Source organism: Notamacropus eugenii, chromosome 6, assembly GCF_028372415.1.
Source record: "Notamacropus eugenii isolate mMacEug1 chromosome 6, mMacEug1.pri_v2, whole genome shotgun sequence".
NCBI lineage: Eukaryota > Metazoa > Chordata > Mammalia > Diprotodontia > Macropodidae > Notamacropus > Notamacropus eugenii.
Window position 1 is genome coordinate 387,439,928 of NC_092877.1, and position 15,799 is coordinate 387,455,726.

A 15,799-nucleotide genomic window follows, 5' to 3' on the forward strand; every position below is an offset into this window, starting at 1 on the left:
TTAGCAGACTGAAGCTGGTCTCAACCAATCAGGAGACAGACAGTGGCCTTCAGAAAGTCACAAAATTTTTTATAAGAAGGTCTAGGCCTGAAACTGGCCTGAACCAGTAGGGAAATATTACTGGGAATAACTTGGAGAAAGTTTTTCTTCACTGCACTTGCTTAATGAATCTCATGTACATAAGCAGACACACCCTGCATGAAAGTATCCCTTCGTTTTCTGATCATGAGTCCTATGTTGAAGCAGGTTTGGGAGGGGGGATCACCCAAAGGTGGTGACATAATGGGCATGTAGAAGAGATGGTGACCTAATGGAGAAGGACCAATGTGTCTCCTGGTGGGAGGATCTGTCTTGAACTAATGGCATATAGCTCACCTGGCTTCTGCACTCACTGCTCTTCCTTCTTAAGGAGGGGTTGAGCCCACTTTGGCCAAAGCATTCAATTCCTCTGAATTCTGCTGCAATAAATTTTCCTTGATACCTTATTAGCATCAAGCGTGTCTCTAACAACTTGACCAAGGAAAATCCTCTTTCAGTCAGCCACCAATGGGCACTTGGTAAAAGTCTCTCTGAAGAGTTCTGAGCAGAGTCCAGGCACCTCTCCCCCTCCACACCTCAGAGAACCTTGAGGAGATGCTGAGGGGAAAGCCTCCAACTCTGGGGCCCCATAAGCTGCCCTTTGCCCAGTTCTGAGCTGGAGGCATCTGGCTGCCCTCCCCCTCTCTGGTGGGTGACTGAAGGGGATGGAAAGCCCAAGAAGGCAGAAATACACATTCACACATTTTCTCAGCAAAACTTCTTTTATTTCTATAACCCCATGAGTATATGCCAATCATCTGTGCCAACCCAGAGCATCCCTTCGGCCCCCAAACCCTGTGCCAAACTATATCACAGCTGGCTACTATCACATGCAGGTGGAAAGGAATTACAGTTTTTGCATATGAAAACAGAAAACTTCATTTGGTGTTGACTTTCTGCCCAAGGGAAGAGTTCCAGGTGAATGGGCTGAGGGTGGTCCACCTGTGCAGACTTCCTAAGCCACAGCCCCAGGAGGTCTCAGGGTCCCCTCCTCCTGGGGGGAACTTTTTTTGTACAGAAGGAGACAAAAGCGGGGCTCCCTGACCTCCATCTCACCCTCTCCCCTGCAGCTCACTCCTCCCAGACCTGGAGTACAGGGCCCATGGGCATGGATCCCAGAGTCCTTCATTGGGAGTGACCAAAGGGCTCCTTCGCCTTTCGCTGCTCACTCCATGAATCCTACTTTGGCCAATGCTCAGGCTCCTCGAACCGATGGGAAGATGAGGATTCTTGACTAAGTGTGGGGTTCCAAGAAAGAGATTCAGACCCAAGGATCCAGCACACCAATCAACATGCTGGGGCAGGTCATAGGATGCACATGTTGGGTCTGGCCTCTCCTGCCCATGTACCTTGCACAGAATCTCAGAGCTGGAAAGAGCCTTTGAGGTCATCTGGTGCAGAATATGGGGCAGCCAGGGGCCCTACAGGGGACAGAGCGCCAGGCCTGGAGTCAGGAAGACCTGAGGTCAAATCCAGCATCAGACACTCACTAGCTGAAGTGACTCTGGGCAAGTCACTTCACCCTGTTTGCCTCAGTTTCCTTGTCTGTAAAATGAGGACCCTGGAGGAGGAAATGACAAACCACTCCTGTGTCTTTGCTGAGAAAACCTCAAATGGGGTCAGAAAGAGTCAGACAAAACTGAAAGGATCAGACAACAACAGTGTAAAGTGCCTGTTCCTGAGCAGGAATACCCTGGAAACCATGTCTGCCACATGGGCCTCTGGCCTTGAAGACCTCCAGGGACGGAGAACTCACTACTATCGACTTTTGGCCATGTCAGGAATCTCTTCTTTGTCCTCTGAGTGAAATCTACCTCCTGACATGTCCTCCTTTGCTGCTAGTTCTGCCTAGAAGGGCTCCTCAAATGCTTGAAAAGGGAGTTCATTCTTTCCCTCCCAGGCCCTTTCATCCAGCACAAACATGCCCAGATTCTCCAAACAATCCTTGTGTGGCACAGACTTGAGACTGTTGCCTATCCACTTGTCAAGGTCTTTCCTAGACTCTGTTGCCCAGAATGGAATGTCCTCCCCCAGATTAGTCCCATCAGCTGCCACATCATGCCTCTGCCATGTGCCACATTCCTGCCAACAGCTGCCCAGATGTGCCTACCCCTTCTCTCATTTGGGCCATTGACTTTTTGAACCAAATGTAGCACTTTTCATTTTTCCCAGTTAAACTTGTCATAGTACTGTGCAAAATCAGGGATTCCTATGTTCTTACACTACAGATGGTGCTCAAGAAATGTGCTTAAAGTGGGCGGGGGGGGGGTGGTGGCAGAGAGCACTGGGATATGAGGATGTGCTCAGGAAAGGGCTCCCCACAGACTCCTCAGAGGAGCTGCCCATTGCGAATGACTGCTAAGTGCAGAGGGCCGCCCACCAGCTGCCCGGCTTGGGGCAGGGAGGCTGCCTGGTAAAGCAGGACCACACCAGCCAAACCTACCCAGGAGGAGGACCTAAGAGTGGCTTAGGGCCAAATTCTCTTTCTGTGACACTTGTCAAGTTGGGGTTTCCTTTGCTTAAGGCAAGGGACACCTGCCCCCAATCCAAGTAGGAAAGCCCTGTGGGGAGGAATGCTGGGGGATGACCTCCGGGAGTGGAGTCTGTGTGCCACCAGCACCTACCCCCCAACTACAAGAGTTTGCTCTCCCCTCCTCTTCCTCCTCCCAGGTTAACATTCATCCCTCCTGCTTTGAGTGGGGCCAGGGCAGGGGAGGAGAGAGGATCTCTACTGATAAGACTTGGAATATTCCACCCGCTTCCTTGCTCAGCACCCCGGATACTGTTACTTTGGAGAAGTGCGTCCATGCTCTGGGCCTCAGTTTCCCCATTTGTCAACTGAGGAGTTGGACCTGTGACATTCCAGTCTTCTGTTCCTCTCATTCCTCAGGCTCTCATCTCTAGCTCTTCACAGCTTGACTTTGAGCTTCCGCACACATGCCCATCACTCCTGCAAATGCAGCACCCCACTTCCTGGCCGTTTCTGTGTTAGGGGTCTCACTTCCTGAGGGGCCCCAGCTTTAGTAGGCATGCTGCTCTCCTTGGCCTCTGTCCTTCCAGGCCCACAGTGCCCAGATTTTTACTGAGCCCCCTGTCCTAATAGCCTGAATGACAGGGGAGAGAGGATGAAGGCCTGGAGCCATCTGGAGGACCTGGGGCCCTGCTTTTCCCACCTTCCCCAGTCTCCTGGAGCCCTGCCATCTGCTTCCCTCCTCATCTTCCTCCCTCAAACCCTCCCTTCCTCCCTCAATGCCAGCTATGATGGTCTTCAAGTCGGGGAGCTGGGGGGGCAGGGGCAGTTACCCAGGTCCTTCAAGTTTTCTGAGGCTTTAGTGGGGGGCTCAGTGGGAGACCAAGCATAGGTTGATCTGGTTGTAGGGGATGGGGGATGGTAACCCAGGCTGGACAGACAGAAGGTGGCCTACTGTCCCTCCCTAAACTGTTACCCCCAATGCTCCCTCTCCTGCCGCTGCCTCTACCCACCCTCCAAGCCAAGGAGTACCCAGAGCCCTGAGAATTGCGACCACTAAAACCCCTCAAAGATGGCAAAACAGTGGCGGCAGGGAGGGCAGAGTTGGAGGTGCCGTCAGCCCAGGGGCAGCTGCTCAAGTGATGTTTTCCTTCAGAGACAAACAGTAAAGTTCTCTATACAAAGGCCTGACCTCCCAAGCCCTGCCCCACCCCACCCCACCCTCAATGGACTATGGACGGTATGGGGTCTCCTGGGGCCAGAGCCCCTCCAGGGGATTGTGAACAAGCCCAAAGGTGCCGAGGACAGGAAGCTGAGGAAGCCCTCCATTCTTCTGCCTCCCTCCCAGCTTCGAGGAACATCCAAATGCTAGAAATAACTCCAGGTGTCCTTTTGTCCATTCACTCCTGTCCCCTTCTTCCTCCCCCGCCCCAGTTGGAGCCAGTCAAGAGGAAGGGTCTGATCTGTCCCTTCCAAGATCTCCAGGAGCCAGGATCAGAAAAGAATGAGCCTGACTTTCTGGATTCAGAAGCAGGGTTTCCACCTTCAACAGTCACTTCCTCTGGCCCCTGGGGGTCGGAGGCAGAAGGGGGGAATCAAGCTTATGGGCTAGAGCTTAGAGGGAAACCAATGGCTGCAGACCCAGGACCACTGTGTCCATATGAGACAGGCCCCCCCAACTCAGCCTGCTTGCAAATGGGCTGGCTCAGGTAGGAAAAGCAGGGGACTTCAGAGTGCTGTCATCTCCAGAAGGGCCCCGAGAATTGGGGCGCTGTCCATCTGGCCCTGGTCCTTTGGCAGTCCTAATCCAGTCTGGAGAGTTGTCCCCACAGGTCCACATTGGGCTCCCTTTTCCAACACCAAAGGTGGTCTGGGCCTGGGTGGGAGCAGCTCGAACCCTGCACAGCTGTCTGGTTAAGGCTGGTGACTTGCCAAGGTCAAGGTGCCTACCTGGGCAGGTGGGGTGGTCCCCCAGGTCCGGGCGAGGGGAGAGGCCTCTGTCTCTGTTTACTAGGTCAGCCTGAAAGGAGTCACTTGCTCTCATAGGGGCTGGAGTGAGGGGGGGAGGTGGGGGTGGGGAGACTTTCTTAAGAGCCAGGCTAGAGAGCCGCTGTTCTACACCTCCCCAACCCCACCCCAGGCTGGCAGAGACTTAGGCAAGGAACCCAGGGAGCAATGCCAGGAGGACCATGGAGACTGCAGGAGAACCCTGGCCACTGGACGAAACCCCAAAGGTGGACAGAGGGCTTTTCAGGGCCTAAGGGGAGAGGGTGTGCTGGCTCTAGGGTGAGAAGACCTAAGTGTAGTCCAGCTCTGCCTCTCACTGGCTGTGAGAGCTCAGATATTCCCACAGCTCCTGGGCAAAGAGGGAAGTGATGGAGGGAGGGAAGGGTGATGGGTCTGGGACCATGCATATTCTGCCTCTGCCCCTTCCTCCCTGTCCAGTCACCTCCCTCGGTCTCAGTTTCCACATCTGCAGAAAGAGGGCAAGGATGGATGGCCTCTGAGGCCCTCTCCAGCTCCATGTTGATGACATGAAGTAAAATCTCCGAAACTTGCCTTCCTGGGTATATGAGGAAATGCTTAGATGGACGCTGTGGATGAGGAGGGGGCACTAGATGCCAAGAAAGTCTGTAGGCCTGATGCCAGTGTGCCCATTACACAGCTCTGCCTGAGTCACAGGGCCAGAAGAGTGAAGGCGTCTGGGGCAGAGGCAAGCCTCCCAGAGAATGAGCAGCCTCACACCTGGGCCTCTGAGAGAGAGGGAGAGAGAGACAACACAGAGAAGCGGCACAGAGAGATGTAAGGAGACAGTCAAGGGACAGATGGGGGCGGGAAGAGAGGGGGGAGAGGGAGGGAGGGAGGGAGAGAGAGAGAGAGAGAGAGAGAGAGAGAGAGAGAGAGAGAGGGAGGGAGGGAGGGAGGGAGGGAGGGAGGGATAGAGAGAGGGAGAGAGGGAGAGAGGGAGAGAGAGAGAGAGAGAGAGGGAGAGAGGGAGGGAGAGAGGGAGGGAGAGAGGGAGAGAGGGAGAGACGGAGAGAGGAAGGGAGAAGGGGAGGGGAGGGGAGGGGAGGGGAGGGGAGGGGAAGACAGACAATGAATCAGACAGGAGTGGGGGAGAGGCAGAGGCCCGAGGAGGGTAGGGACTGCAGACAAAGGTGAACCAAAACCCCAAATCAAATGGAGGGGCAGGAATCCAAAGAATCCAAATGTTGCTTGTAGGCATTCAGTGGCCAGCAGAGCAGCTGGCAGCAGAGCCAGTCCCTGAGGCTTCAGGCAGAAAGATAACGCGGAGAGTGAGTGGGGGCCCCATCAGTCATTTCTTGTCCTTTACTTCTAAAAGAAAAAAAGTATTTTGGGGAAAACCCCCAAATCATAGTTAAAGTATGCAGCAGACCTAAGGACCGCTGACGTTTACACGCCGCCCTACGGCTTGCACACTTATCTTTATACACATTATCTCAATCGAGCATTACCTAGGCAGTGAAAATTCTTAGTATCTCCATTTTACAGATGGGAAAACAGGATCACACAGAACCTCAACAGCTGACGCGTCCAAGGTAGGATCTGAACTTAAGCCAGCGTGTTCTCTCTCTGTCTCTCTCTCACGAGTGTGTGCAAATGCATGCATGCACACACACACATAAAAACACACACACACGCATGCACACACACACACCAACCTCACATTGGAAAGGACTTCAGTGACCACCTAAAAATGGTGCCCCATCTCCTCTAAGGTTTCCTCTATGATCCTCTGCAAGTTATCTCATGCATTCACAAAGATAGTGCTGAGCAAGGTTTCCTCCTAAGCTGCCTGAGGTTGGGGGCAGGCAATGGCCAATCCCTGACCTAGTTCCGCTGCTCTCGGACCAAGAATCACCCTTCACAACATCTCTGACCCTCAATGGTCATTCAGCCTCTGGCTGAAGACATCCAGAGCTGGAGGAGCTCCCTGCCTCCCAAGGCAGCCCATTCCACTCATGAAGCGTCTCAGGTGTTAGGTAATTTCCCTTACACTCGGCCCAAATCTTCCTTTCTGCATCTTCCCAAATCTGAGTTGGTCCAAGAGCTCCTTGTGCAGCCACATTTCTCTTGGTTCCTCCCTCAGGGCCGAGAACAAGACTGATTCCTGTTCATCTCAGCTGATGACAGCTCTCACTCTCCCCTCCCCAAGTCTTCTCTCCCAAAGGCTGACCAGCCCCAGGCCATGCTGCATAAAATATGAAGGTCCAAGTGTTCCAGATTCCCCCCATCTGGCCACGTTTCCCAAAGTGCGCGGCCCAGAACTGAGCACAGCAGCCTGGGTGGCTCCCCATCCCTCATGCTGTCTGGTTCTGTGGTCTCTCTTCTGTGCCTGGGCAGCAGACATCCCATCTCCTCCCCTTCCATCTCCTGCTCTAGGATGTGGCCCTTTTTCCAGACTATTAGGTGCTTTGGGGATTCTAGGCCCCTGTAACCCTCCATGGTCAGCCAGTGATCATGGCCCTTTCAGCCTGGTTGTTGGATGAGCTCTGAGTTCACTGTTTGCCCTGGCCTCCTCATTGTCCACAGTGTTTCAAAAACAAATGGCAAGGCCTCTGAGCAGCGCCCCTGGGCCCCTTTCTGGGGAGTGTAGACTCTCCACACTTGCTGTCCTGTTTCCTAGGTGGAACTGGAGGCATCCACGATAGCAGCGAACCTGCCTCCTCTCCTCTCTCACTGCGGCTCAGCCTTCAGATAACGGGGTGCGTGCTTTTCCTTCCCTCCCCCTCCTCTCCTTAAGAACTCTCACTAATTCCTGACAGCTCTGGCTCCCTCCCCATTTCCTTCGCAGTCAGGCTGGATTCCCTCCGCAGTCAGGCTGGATTCCCTCTCTCCAGAGCCCAGGAGCTGCTCTGGAAGAGCAGGGACAAGTGGTCCCAAAGGACTCCCACGCCTCGGTGGAGCCTGGGGTGGGGGGGGCGGTGAGGGCTCCTCCTCCCATAAATCACGAGGGAGAGTCAGGCCCAGTCACCAGCCTCCAGGGAAACTTCCCTACAAGGCTTCATGGCTGGCTTGGGAACACACTGGTATCTTGTCTCTCACTCCCCGACTCCTGGCCTCAGACGCTTCTCATTAATCCGGGAGTTATTCCCAGAGAGGCCTCAGTCTGGGGCAGCCAGATGTGGCCCCAGATGTGCTCAGAAGCTAGGACTGGCTGGGCGGGTCCACTGCAGGAGGAGGCCGTCCCTGAGGTAAATCCCTGCCTGTGTTCTTTCCTTGGTGCTCATGAGGGCCAAATTCACTGACCAAGTTTGTCCTCCTCCCGACCCCCAAGGTCTGTCCTGGACTCTAACCAGTAAGGCAGTTCAGTTCCCATGTCCATGGGCTTGAGTCCCTTATCCCAGAGACTGCTGTTGCCAAGTACCCTCCCACCCTCAGACCTCATGGTAGCCCAGGGGCAAACACACACAAACATGCACACACACGTGTACACACACATGCACATATGCATACACACACTCACATGCAGGCACGTGCACACTCACATGCAGGTACACACACATGTATGCACATGCACATGTATATGAGCACACACATACATGCACGCATGCATATGTACATAAGCACATGTATACACATGCACACATACACAATGCAAACCCCCCCCCCCAAGCATATGTACACACACTAAAGGAGGGCAGGGTGGGGGGGGACGAAGCAGGGGAGCCTCGCTCAGCCCAGTCCCAGCCCCGGCCCCAGCCCTGGGTTCTCTGCTGACCCCAGCCTCTTCCAGTCTCTGCCTGAAGTGTACAGGCCCTGCCTGCGGCCACTGCACTGGCCTGAGTCCTGGCTCTTCTCTCCAAGCCTTGGAAGAATCCCTCAGGGCAGTACCAGACATGGTCGCTCCAAGGAGGCCAACGTCAGACAAGGGGTTTTTGTTCTTTTAAAGTAAACGTTTTTTAGCTTGGACAGGGAACATGCCATCAGGGGCCATGGGAGGGGAAGGTTTTTTATCGCCTGGAATGACGCCTCAGCTCTATGTATAGCAGGTCCCAAGGGCACCCTCTGACCTCAGGGACATTCTTGCCCTGGATCCCGCCTTCACATTCCCTGAGTCTGGGATATGGTGGGTGGAGGGGCACAGGCCTCAAGATTGGGAACTGCTGCCCCCAGAGAAGGCACCGGTTCCCTTGGGGCGGGCCCTAAGGCCTTTGGTTATAGGGGCTGAACCTGGGGTAAAAAATGGAAAAGTTAGAGCAGAAGCAAACCGGGTTTGGTCGGGCATCCGAGGGAGATCCTGGGCAGGCTGACCGCTCCATGCCTGGGAGGCTGTCCTGAGGATTCCTGGTGAGAAATGGAGGAGAGGGTACTCAGAGAGGAGCAAGAAGGTGAGGGGTCCCCAGAGGGTTCAGCAGGGCAGGTGAGAGCAGTGAGCAGGTGGCCCTAAGATCAGCCCCAGCAGGGGATGCAGCTTTGCTGCCCCACACACACTCATTCCAAGCCCAGGAATGGAGGAGGCCCTGCTGGGCCAGGCCACCAGGTCATCCAGTACCCTCTCCTCAAAGGAAGCCCATCTTTCTTAGGGTCTCCCCACTCTGTCAAAGACGCCAGAAGCCAGTCCACTTGGGGATCCTGACTTCTGAAGCCTGTATCCAAATCCATCACCCAGGCCTGTGGCCCCTCCTGTGCTGCCCCAGAACCTCCAAGGCCAGCCCTGGCAGGGCTGCAGGGAGGGCTGGGATGGGCTACCCAGGGAGCTGTCCCTAGCTTTGTGATATGCACCCCGCCCCTCCATCTCCAGCCTGGGACAGGAGATGGGCCTCCTTCCTGCAGAATCAAGGATGGCAATGGCTTTAATCTTTCATTTTCACCCCCACAGTGAAAGAGAAGTAAAGTGAGAACCCGAGTTTCCCAATCCCTGGTCCCCCCAGCACTCAGCACCTTGGGCTAGTTGGCCTGGAGTTACCCTGAGTCCCTCAGAGAGGCACAGACCCAGGGAAAAGAATCCCCTAAGCTGGCAATCAGAGCCCTGCCTGGGCAGCCGGACATGGCCCCACAAATCAGTCATGTGGCTGAAGGCTCCTTCTCCTCACCCCCCTACCCCCCGCCTTTTCCAACCTCTGGGCCTCAGTTTGTGTCAGTGCCCTTTCCACTCTGCTCTGCTCCCTCCTAAGACATGGTCTACCCGATTTGGCAAGTCTGCAGTTCAGTGGAGGGAGGGGAAGACTAGGGATCTTCATGTCAGCTCGACCCCGACTAGGGCTGGGGAGTTCGCTGGACAATCCCCAGTCCATAAGGTGGGAATAGCTGGCTGAGAGGTCATTGGTCCACTTCTCCTGGGGTTATTGGACAAATAAGCAGCCAATGGGGGTGTTTAGGCCAGAGTGGGCTGGGCAGTCATGACCTATGCTGATCCTTAGCTCAGTGCCATGCACTTAAGAAATGAGGAAATGAAGTGGACAGTTCCTAGGCTTGTTCTGTTTGTCTGACTCCTGAGGGTACTGCTCTCTCCCCGCCCCACAGGACTGAAGCCTAAGGGCAGAAAAACTCCCCCCAAAGAGAGCTGTCCAGGCTGCTGGAGATAATGAGCTGCCTGTCCTGAGGGGTCTCCCAGAAGCTACCTTTGTTGGGTATGTTATGCAGGGCATGTGTGTGAGGGTCAGGGTTGGACCAGATTGCCACAGAGGCCCCTCCCAGCTTTGAAAGCCCATGGTCCCAGGACCAGGGGTCTTGTTCTTCGGAACCTTGCTCAAATGCCTGGGCCCAACCTGGTGGTCTTTGCCGAGAAAGAATCCTGCAGGATGGGGTCGCCCCTCAGAGCCTGGCTCTCCCTGCCTGAGCTTGAGGCTGGAGAGGAGCAAGACTGTCCCTAGCTGGGGGGGTGGGAGGAGGGGAGGAGGAGGCACAGTGCTGGGCCAGGGTCTTTCTTTACATTCCACCATCTTCCCCTTCTCCTCTGAGCAGTCACATTCTAGCCAAGTGGGGTCCCTGGTCAAGATCTCACATCTATGTCATCCAGGCTCTCCTGAATTTGGGGCTACTCCCAGGCCCAGAAAGCCCTACCCTCCCTTACCTCCTCCCATGGCTCTCCTCCCTACTCAAAAAGACCATTCTTGGGGCATGTGGTGATGGACACCAATATCTAGAGATTTGAGAGCACTACCCAAGGCCATCCTGAATCCCCAGGCTCCCCAAAGAGACCCAGATGTGAGAGCAATTGTCCTGCAGCTACATCCCCAGAGCTGGAGGCAGGAGCTCAGTAAGCCAGGGACCAGGTAGCAGGTGGACAGCCAGCCAGTAGTGACGGCGCCCATAGCACTCACCATCCAGGTAGTTTCGGGAGAGGTATTTAAGGCCTTCATCCAGAAGAATGACAGGCAGGGAGATCTTCAGCACGACCTCCCACTGCTGCCCACTCAGGGGGGTCACCTGAAAAATGAGCTGGGGAGCAGAAATTGAGTGGTCACTGTGGAGAAGCCAACAGCCCTCTGAACACACACACTGATGGGAGGTCAGGCTCAGACTCAGCTTGGCATTCAAGGCCCCCCCCTCCCCAGGCTGGTCTCAGTTTCCCTGAACATCAACCTAGCCAGAACCCACCCCCATCTCCCTACCCCTAGGCCTTCCTCCCTCTCTGCTCTGCTCTGCTCAGCTCCAGATCCTAGATCCTCCCAGGCCCACAGGGAGGGGGGCCCACCTCCTCTTCTTCTCCTCCTACCCCACCCCCACCCCAAAGGGCATGGAAGGGACCATCTGTTGATCTGCAGGCAGCCAAACAATGCCCACTTGTGGTGGGCACAAGGCCTGGCCCACAACTGGTTGGGGCTAGACCCCAGATTAGGGTGGCCTCCCTGATAGCTCGGAAATTCTGTGACTCCTGCCTACCTCAGAAAAGACGATCGATGAGGAAAATCTACTAGGAGAGCAAATTGCCATGGATCCCAAAGCCAATTAAAATGAATTTTATCCATCTAGACAAAGTGCTGCCAGTCTTAGGGCAAAGACCTGGCCCCAAGGGCCTTTTCTGACACCTGCTGGCTGTGTGATCCTGGGCTGGTCATCTTACTTTTCAGCCCAGGAGAGTGCACCTACACTGGCAGGGAGAGTTCCCTCACCTGGAAGTTTCCCATCCCCACAACTGGTCATGGCACCAATCTCTTCTCTGTCCCCTCTGAGAAGCAGTAGGGAAAGAGTCATCCACTGTGGGACCCTGCTGCTGTCTGGTGTCACGTCTCTGAAAGGACTTGCTCCCTATGGGGTAGGACTGACCAGAAAGGGCCAGCATCTGGCTAGTTGGAGAGGCTCCAGGTGCCTCAGACTAAGAAGCCCCAGCAGCAATTACTGCCCAGCAGAGAATGGGCTGATTACAGACAGACCAACTGAGTCAGCCACCTCCAACTCTCCCCTGAGCTTCTATCCTGCCTCACCAACTGCCTCCATTGCAGACTGAGTTCTGTTCACATCTCAAACTCACTGTGCCCCAAACTGACCTCAAGACCTCTCTCCCCAAACCCTCTTCTCCTCCTAACTCCCTTTGTCCCACCGAAGGCAGCACCAGCCCTCCAGTCCCCTAGACTGTCTGCCTGCCTATGCCCCTCCACTCCTTCCTCTCACCAACTGCTCTGAGCCAATCAGCTGCCAGATTTGGGTGTTTCTAGGTCCTCGTCTCCTCCATGAAGCCCTGCCCTCCACTCACACAGGCCCTCCTCACTTCTATCCTGATCTCTGCTCCCCTAGCCAACCAAGTCCCCTGACTTGGGAATCCAATCGAGACGCCTCTGGTTAGCCTCGAGAGTCCTGCTCTACAGCCCCCCTCTTAGTCTGTGGTCCAGCCAAAGCAGCCTTTTCTGTTCCTCAAACATGATCCTCCATCTCTCATCACTCTGCCTTTGCACTGGCTCTTCCCCATGCCTGGAATGCAGTCCTTCCTAACCTCCACCTCACAGAAACTTACCTCAGACTCAGTTCACATACCACATTCCAGGTAAAGCTTTACCTAATCCCTCTAAAGGGGAGCACGCCCTCCACAATCACCTTGTTATTGTGGGAGTCAGTCTCTTTATCCTCCACATGCTTCCATATGTACATGTCCTCCCCATTAGTCAGGCAATAAGCACTTATTAAGCACCTACTATGTGCCAGACAAAGCAGCAGCTCAGTGGATAGAGCCCTGGACCTGGAGTCAGGAAGACCTGAAATCCGACCTCAGACTCTACTAGCTGTGTGTCCCCGGGGCAAGTCGCCACTCTGTCTGCGGAGAAGGAAAGGCAAAGCACTCCAGGATCTTTGCCAAGAAAAGCCCGCAGTCAGCATTGGCATGTTGTGGTCCCCGGGGTCACAGTCAGGCAAAGTGCCAAACACTGTGCTAAGGTTGGAGGTTACAATAAGACTCGGGATTTTGGGTCCTTGTGAGTAGGGATTTTATGGTTATTTTTGGGTCCCTGGGGCTTGGGATAGCTCCTGATGGACAGGCCAGTCCCAGTGCTAACCTCTAGACTCTAAGCTAACCCTAACCCTGACCCTGTGCTGCCCAGTCCCAAAGTCACAGCTGGATTCAGCAACAGGACGGTTCTCTGGACCTGGAAGGATGGGCTGTGGCCTGATTCCTGCATGTGGTTTGGATTTCTGCAGGTCTAAGGACCTGTATCCAGTCAGATTTCTGGGTGGGAGGGAGGAGCGATCAGAATTTGGAGTGCTTTCAGTACCCTGGCCAGCAGCATTAAGCGTGTGGTGATCTGACTCTGGGCTACAGCAAGAGAAAGCACCAAGTCCCCCAGCTGCACTGCACCCCCCCGCACTGCCTTGTTGGTCTCTCTCCTTCCTTGGGCACAACATTAGCAAGACAGGTGTCATCAGCTCTGGTGGTGTTATTGCCAGAAGTCCTCACCATCACAGACCCAGGGTAGGCTGAGGTCCCTAGCCAAAAGCAGAGATGAGAACCGTGTAACCAAGGCTCTCCTTGGCTTGAGTGCCAAAGTGGTCACCACTGCCCATAACCCCATTCCTCCTTAACCACTTCTACCCTACTCCAGGAAATAGTAGGCCCTACCTTTATGGTGGTCAAGGGGTCTGTCTCAGGCTGGCATTCAAGGCCTTCCAGAGCCTAACCTTGTTTGACCTCTCTGACCTCCTGGACTCCTTATGGACACACACACTGTCCTCTAGCCAGGCTGACCTTCTCCTCCACCCCGTTGCCTGTCCAGGTACTCACCATCCTTCAAGCCCCAACTCATCTAGGAAGCTTTCTCTAAGTCCTCCTCCACACACATACACATACACACTGGATCTCAGTTACTCATCTATAAAATGAAGGGTTTGGACTTAGGGTCTCTCAGGTCTGAAATCCTCAGGTCCTTTGGTCCAGCTGGGGCCCCCATTCACTCCTCCCTGTGCTGGACAACAGCCTGGCCCTTCCTGCTGGCCCTGCCCCCCCACAAGACAAAACCAACTTCTCTTTCCCCTGTCTCTCCCAAAGCAAGGATCTAGGGTTGGGCCAGCTGAGCTTATGGTGCCCAGCTGGGGCCCAGAGGGAAGCAGAAGCCTGAGTGACTCCCTCTTGTCCCTCTAGCCCTTTGGGAGGAGGTGCTGGCAGAGGGACCACTTACCGGCATCGGCTTTACGTAAAGGACCAGGAAGTGAAGGGCCATGGACATCATGATGGCACCCAGCAGCCACAGGTTCAGCCAGGGGGGCATCCGCAGCAGGGACTGGTTTTCAGAAACGCTGAGAAGTAAAACAAGTCAAAAACCTGACTAGGGCCAGTGCCCAGGAGCAGCCCAGCATGGGGCAGAGGCTCCTCTTAAGCCAGCCTCAGACCCCTTGGCACACCCACACTCTGGGGTCTCCTGCCAAGCTCAGGCTCCAGGAAAATCCCAGGGATTCCATAGATTTTGTGTGGCCATGCCTCCTTCTTCTTGGGCTCAGAAGGAGATCTTTGGAACTCAGCTGAAATAACTGACACTCCCCTATTCAATCTCATTTCACACTCACTTTTACAGGTGAGGAAGTTACAGCAGGTGCTATTAAGTTCTAGTTCTGCCTCTGGTCATATGGGCAGGTAGTGTCTGAGGGGCTTGATGCCCCTTCAGCATCCAGAGAGCCCAGACCTGGGATACCCCAAAGGGGAAGAGGGAGAAGCCTTGTTTTCCATATTAGGACAGGAGACCCAAGAGGCATTAAGAGGTAGCCTAAGGTCATTCAAGGAGTAATCATCAGAGGAAAGATTTGAACCCAGAGCCTCTGACTGACTGAGCTGGGGATGGGGTGTGGAAAGGATCACATGAATCTGGATAAAAGAAGGATGGGTGTGGGAGCTGGGGAGCCAGAGGTGGGGGCAACACAGTAGCACCCAGGAAGCCAGACCTGGGCTGGGAGTCAAAAGCTCACTTGAGTGTCCAGTCTAAGCCCTTGCTAGCTAGTGCCGGGACTTCCAGCAAGGGTCTCCAGCCTCAGTTTCCTCTCCTGGACCATCTCTAGAGTCTGGCCCATGATACTTGGGCCTGTTTTGTTCACCTTCCCATGGGAAGGGGTGAGTCCTGGCTCAGTTACACCAGACACCCATTCAATCCCTGCACTTTAGAAGCGATGGGTGGGCCCCTGCTGGCTAGCTCATCCAACAGCCTCATTTTGCCTATGAAGATTCTGAGATCCTGAGAGGGGCCCCACTCAGACCTCCTGCTGCTTCTTACCTCCCCGGACCTCAGACATCCCCCCGCTCTCACCCCCCCAGCGTCTCAGGCCTCCTCTCCCCAGGGCCTCAGGCCACCACAGTGTCTTGTACCAAGCCTCCTCGAATCTCACACCTGTTGAGTGCATTACACATCTCAATGGTCACCAGCACTGAAAGGGCCATCGTGGTTGGATAACGAGACTCGAAGACCTCACAGTCAACACCCTCAAAGAGTGGGTTGCCCTCTGTGCACCTCATGAAGTTCCTCTGGAGGGGCGTTTGTGGTTTAGGGGAAAGAGAGGAAGAGAAGGGGCCTTAGTCAGAGAGGGAGAAGGGGCCCTGGAGGTACTGGCTGAGTGGGAAAAGCATGACCTCCAGACTCGGCCCTGCCTGAGAGAAGGCTCCATGTGGGGAGGAGTGGGCGTCTTCCCATCTAAGCCCCAGCATTTCTGCTGACATGCCTCTCTCCCCTCCCCCCCTCCACTCCCCTCTATGGGTCTCTCCCCACCCCCACTCCCAGGCAGGGCCTCCATTTCTCAGCCGAGCCCCAGGAAGGGGGACTAGACTGCCTGCTTGCTGAGGCTGGGGCTAGTTGCTGCTTCCTGGGGCTAGCCTCT

General features: G+C 54.9%; 1 protein-coding gene across 5 annotated transcripts in view; it reads right to left on the bottom strand.

Annotated features, from left to right (window-relative positions):
* Positions 1-781: 781 nt before the first annotated feature.
* ATP2A3 (ATPase sarcoplasmic/endoplasmic reticulum Ca2+ transporting 3) overlaps positions 782-15,799 on the bottom strand; it is a 97,568-nt gene continuing 82,550 nt past the window's right edge. For all 5 annotated transcript variants that reach the window (XM_072618935.1, XM_072618936.1, XM_072618939.1 and 2 more), the window contains 5 exons: positions 15,316-15,449; positions 14,119-14,236; positions 10,837-10,954; positions 8,782-8,857; positions 782-5,884 (listed from right to left, as the gene is read on the bottom strand). In XM_072618935.1, coding sequence (XP_072475036.1) covers positions 5,821-5,884; positions 8,782-8,857; positions 10,837-10,954; positions 14,119-14,236; positions 15,316-15,449 — 510 coding nt within the window. In that variant the 3' untranslated portion in view covers positions 782-5,820. The remainder of the gene's footprint in view (positions 5,885-8,781; positions 8,858-10,836; positions 10,955-14,118; positions 14,237-15,315; positions 15,450-15,799) is intronic.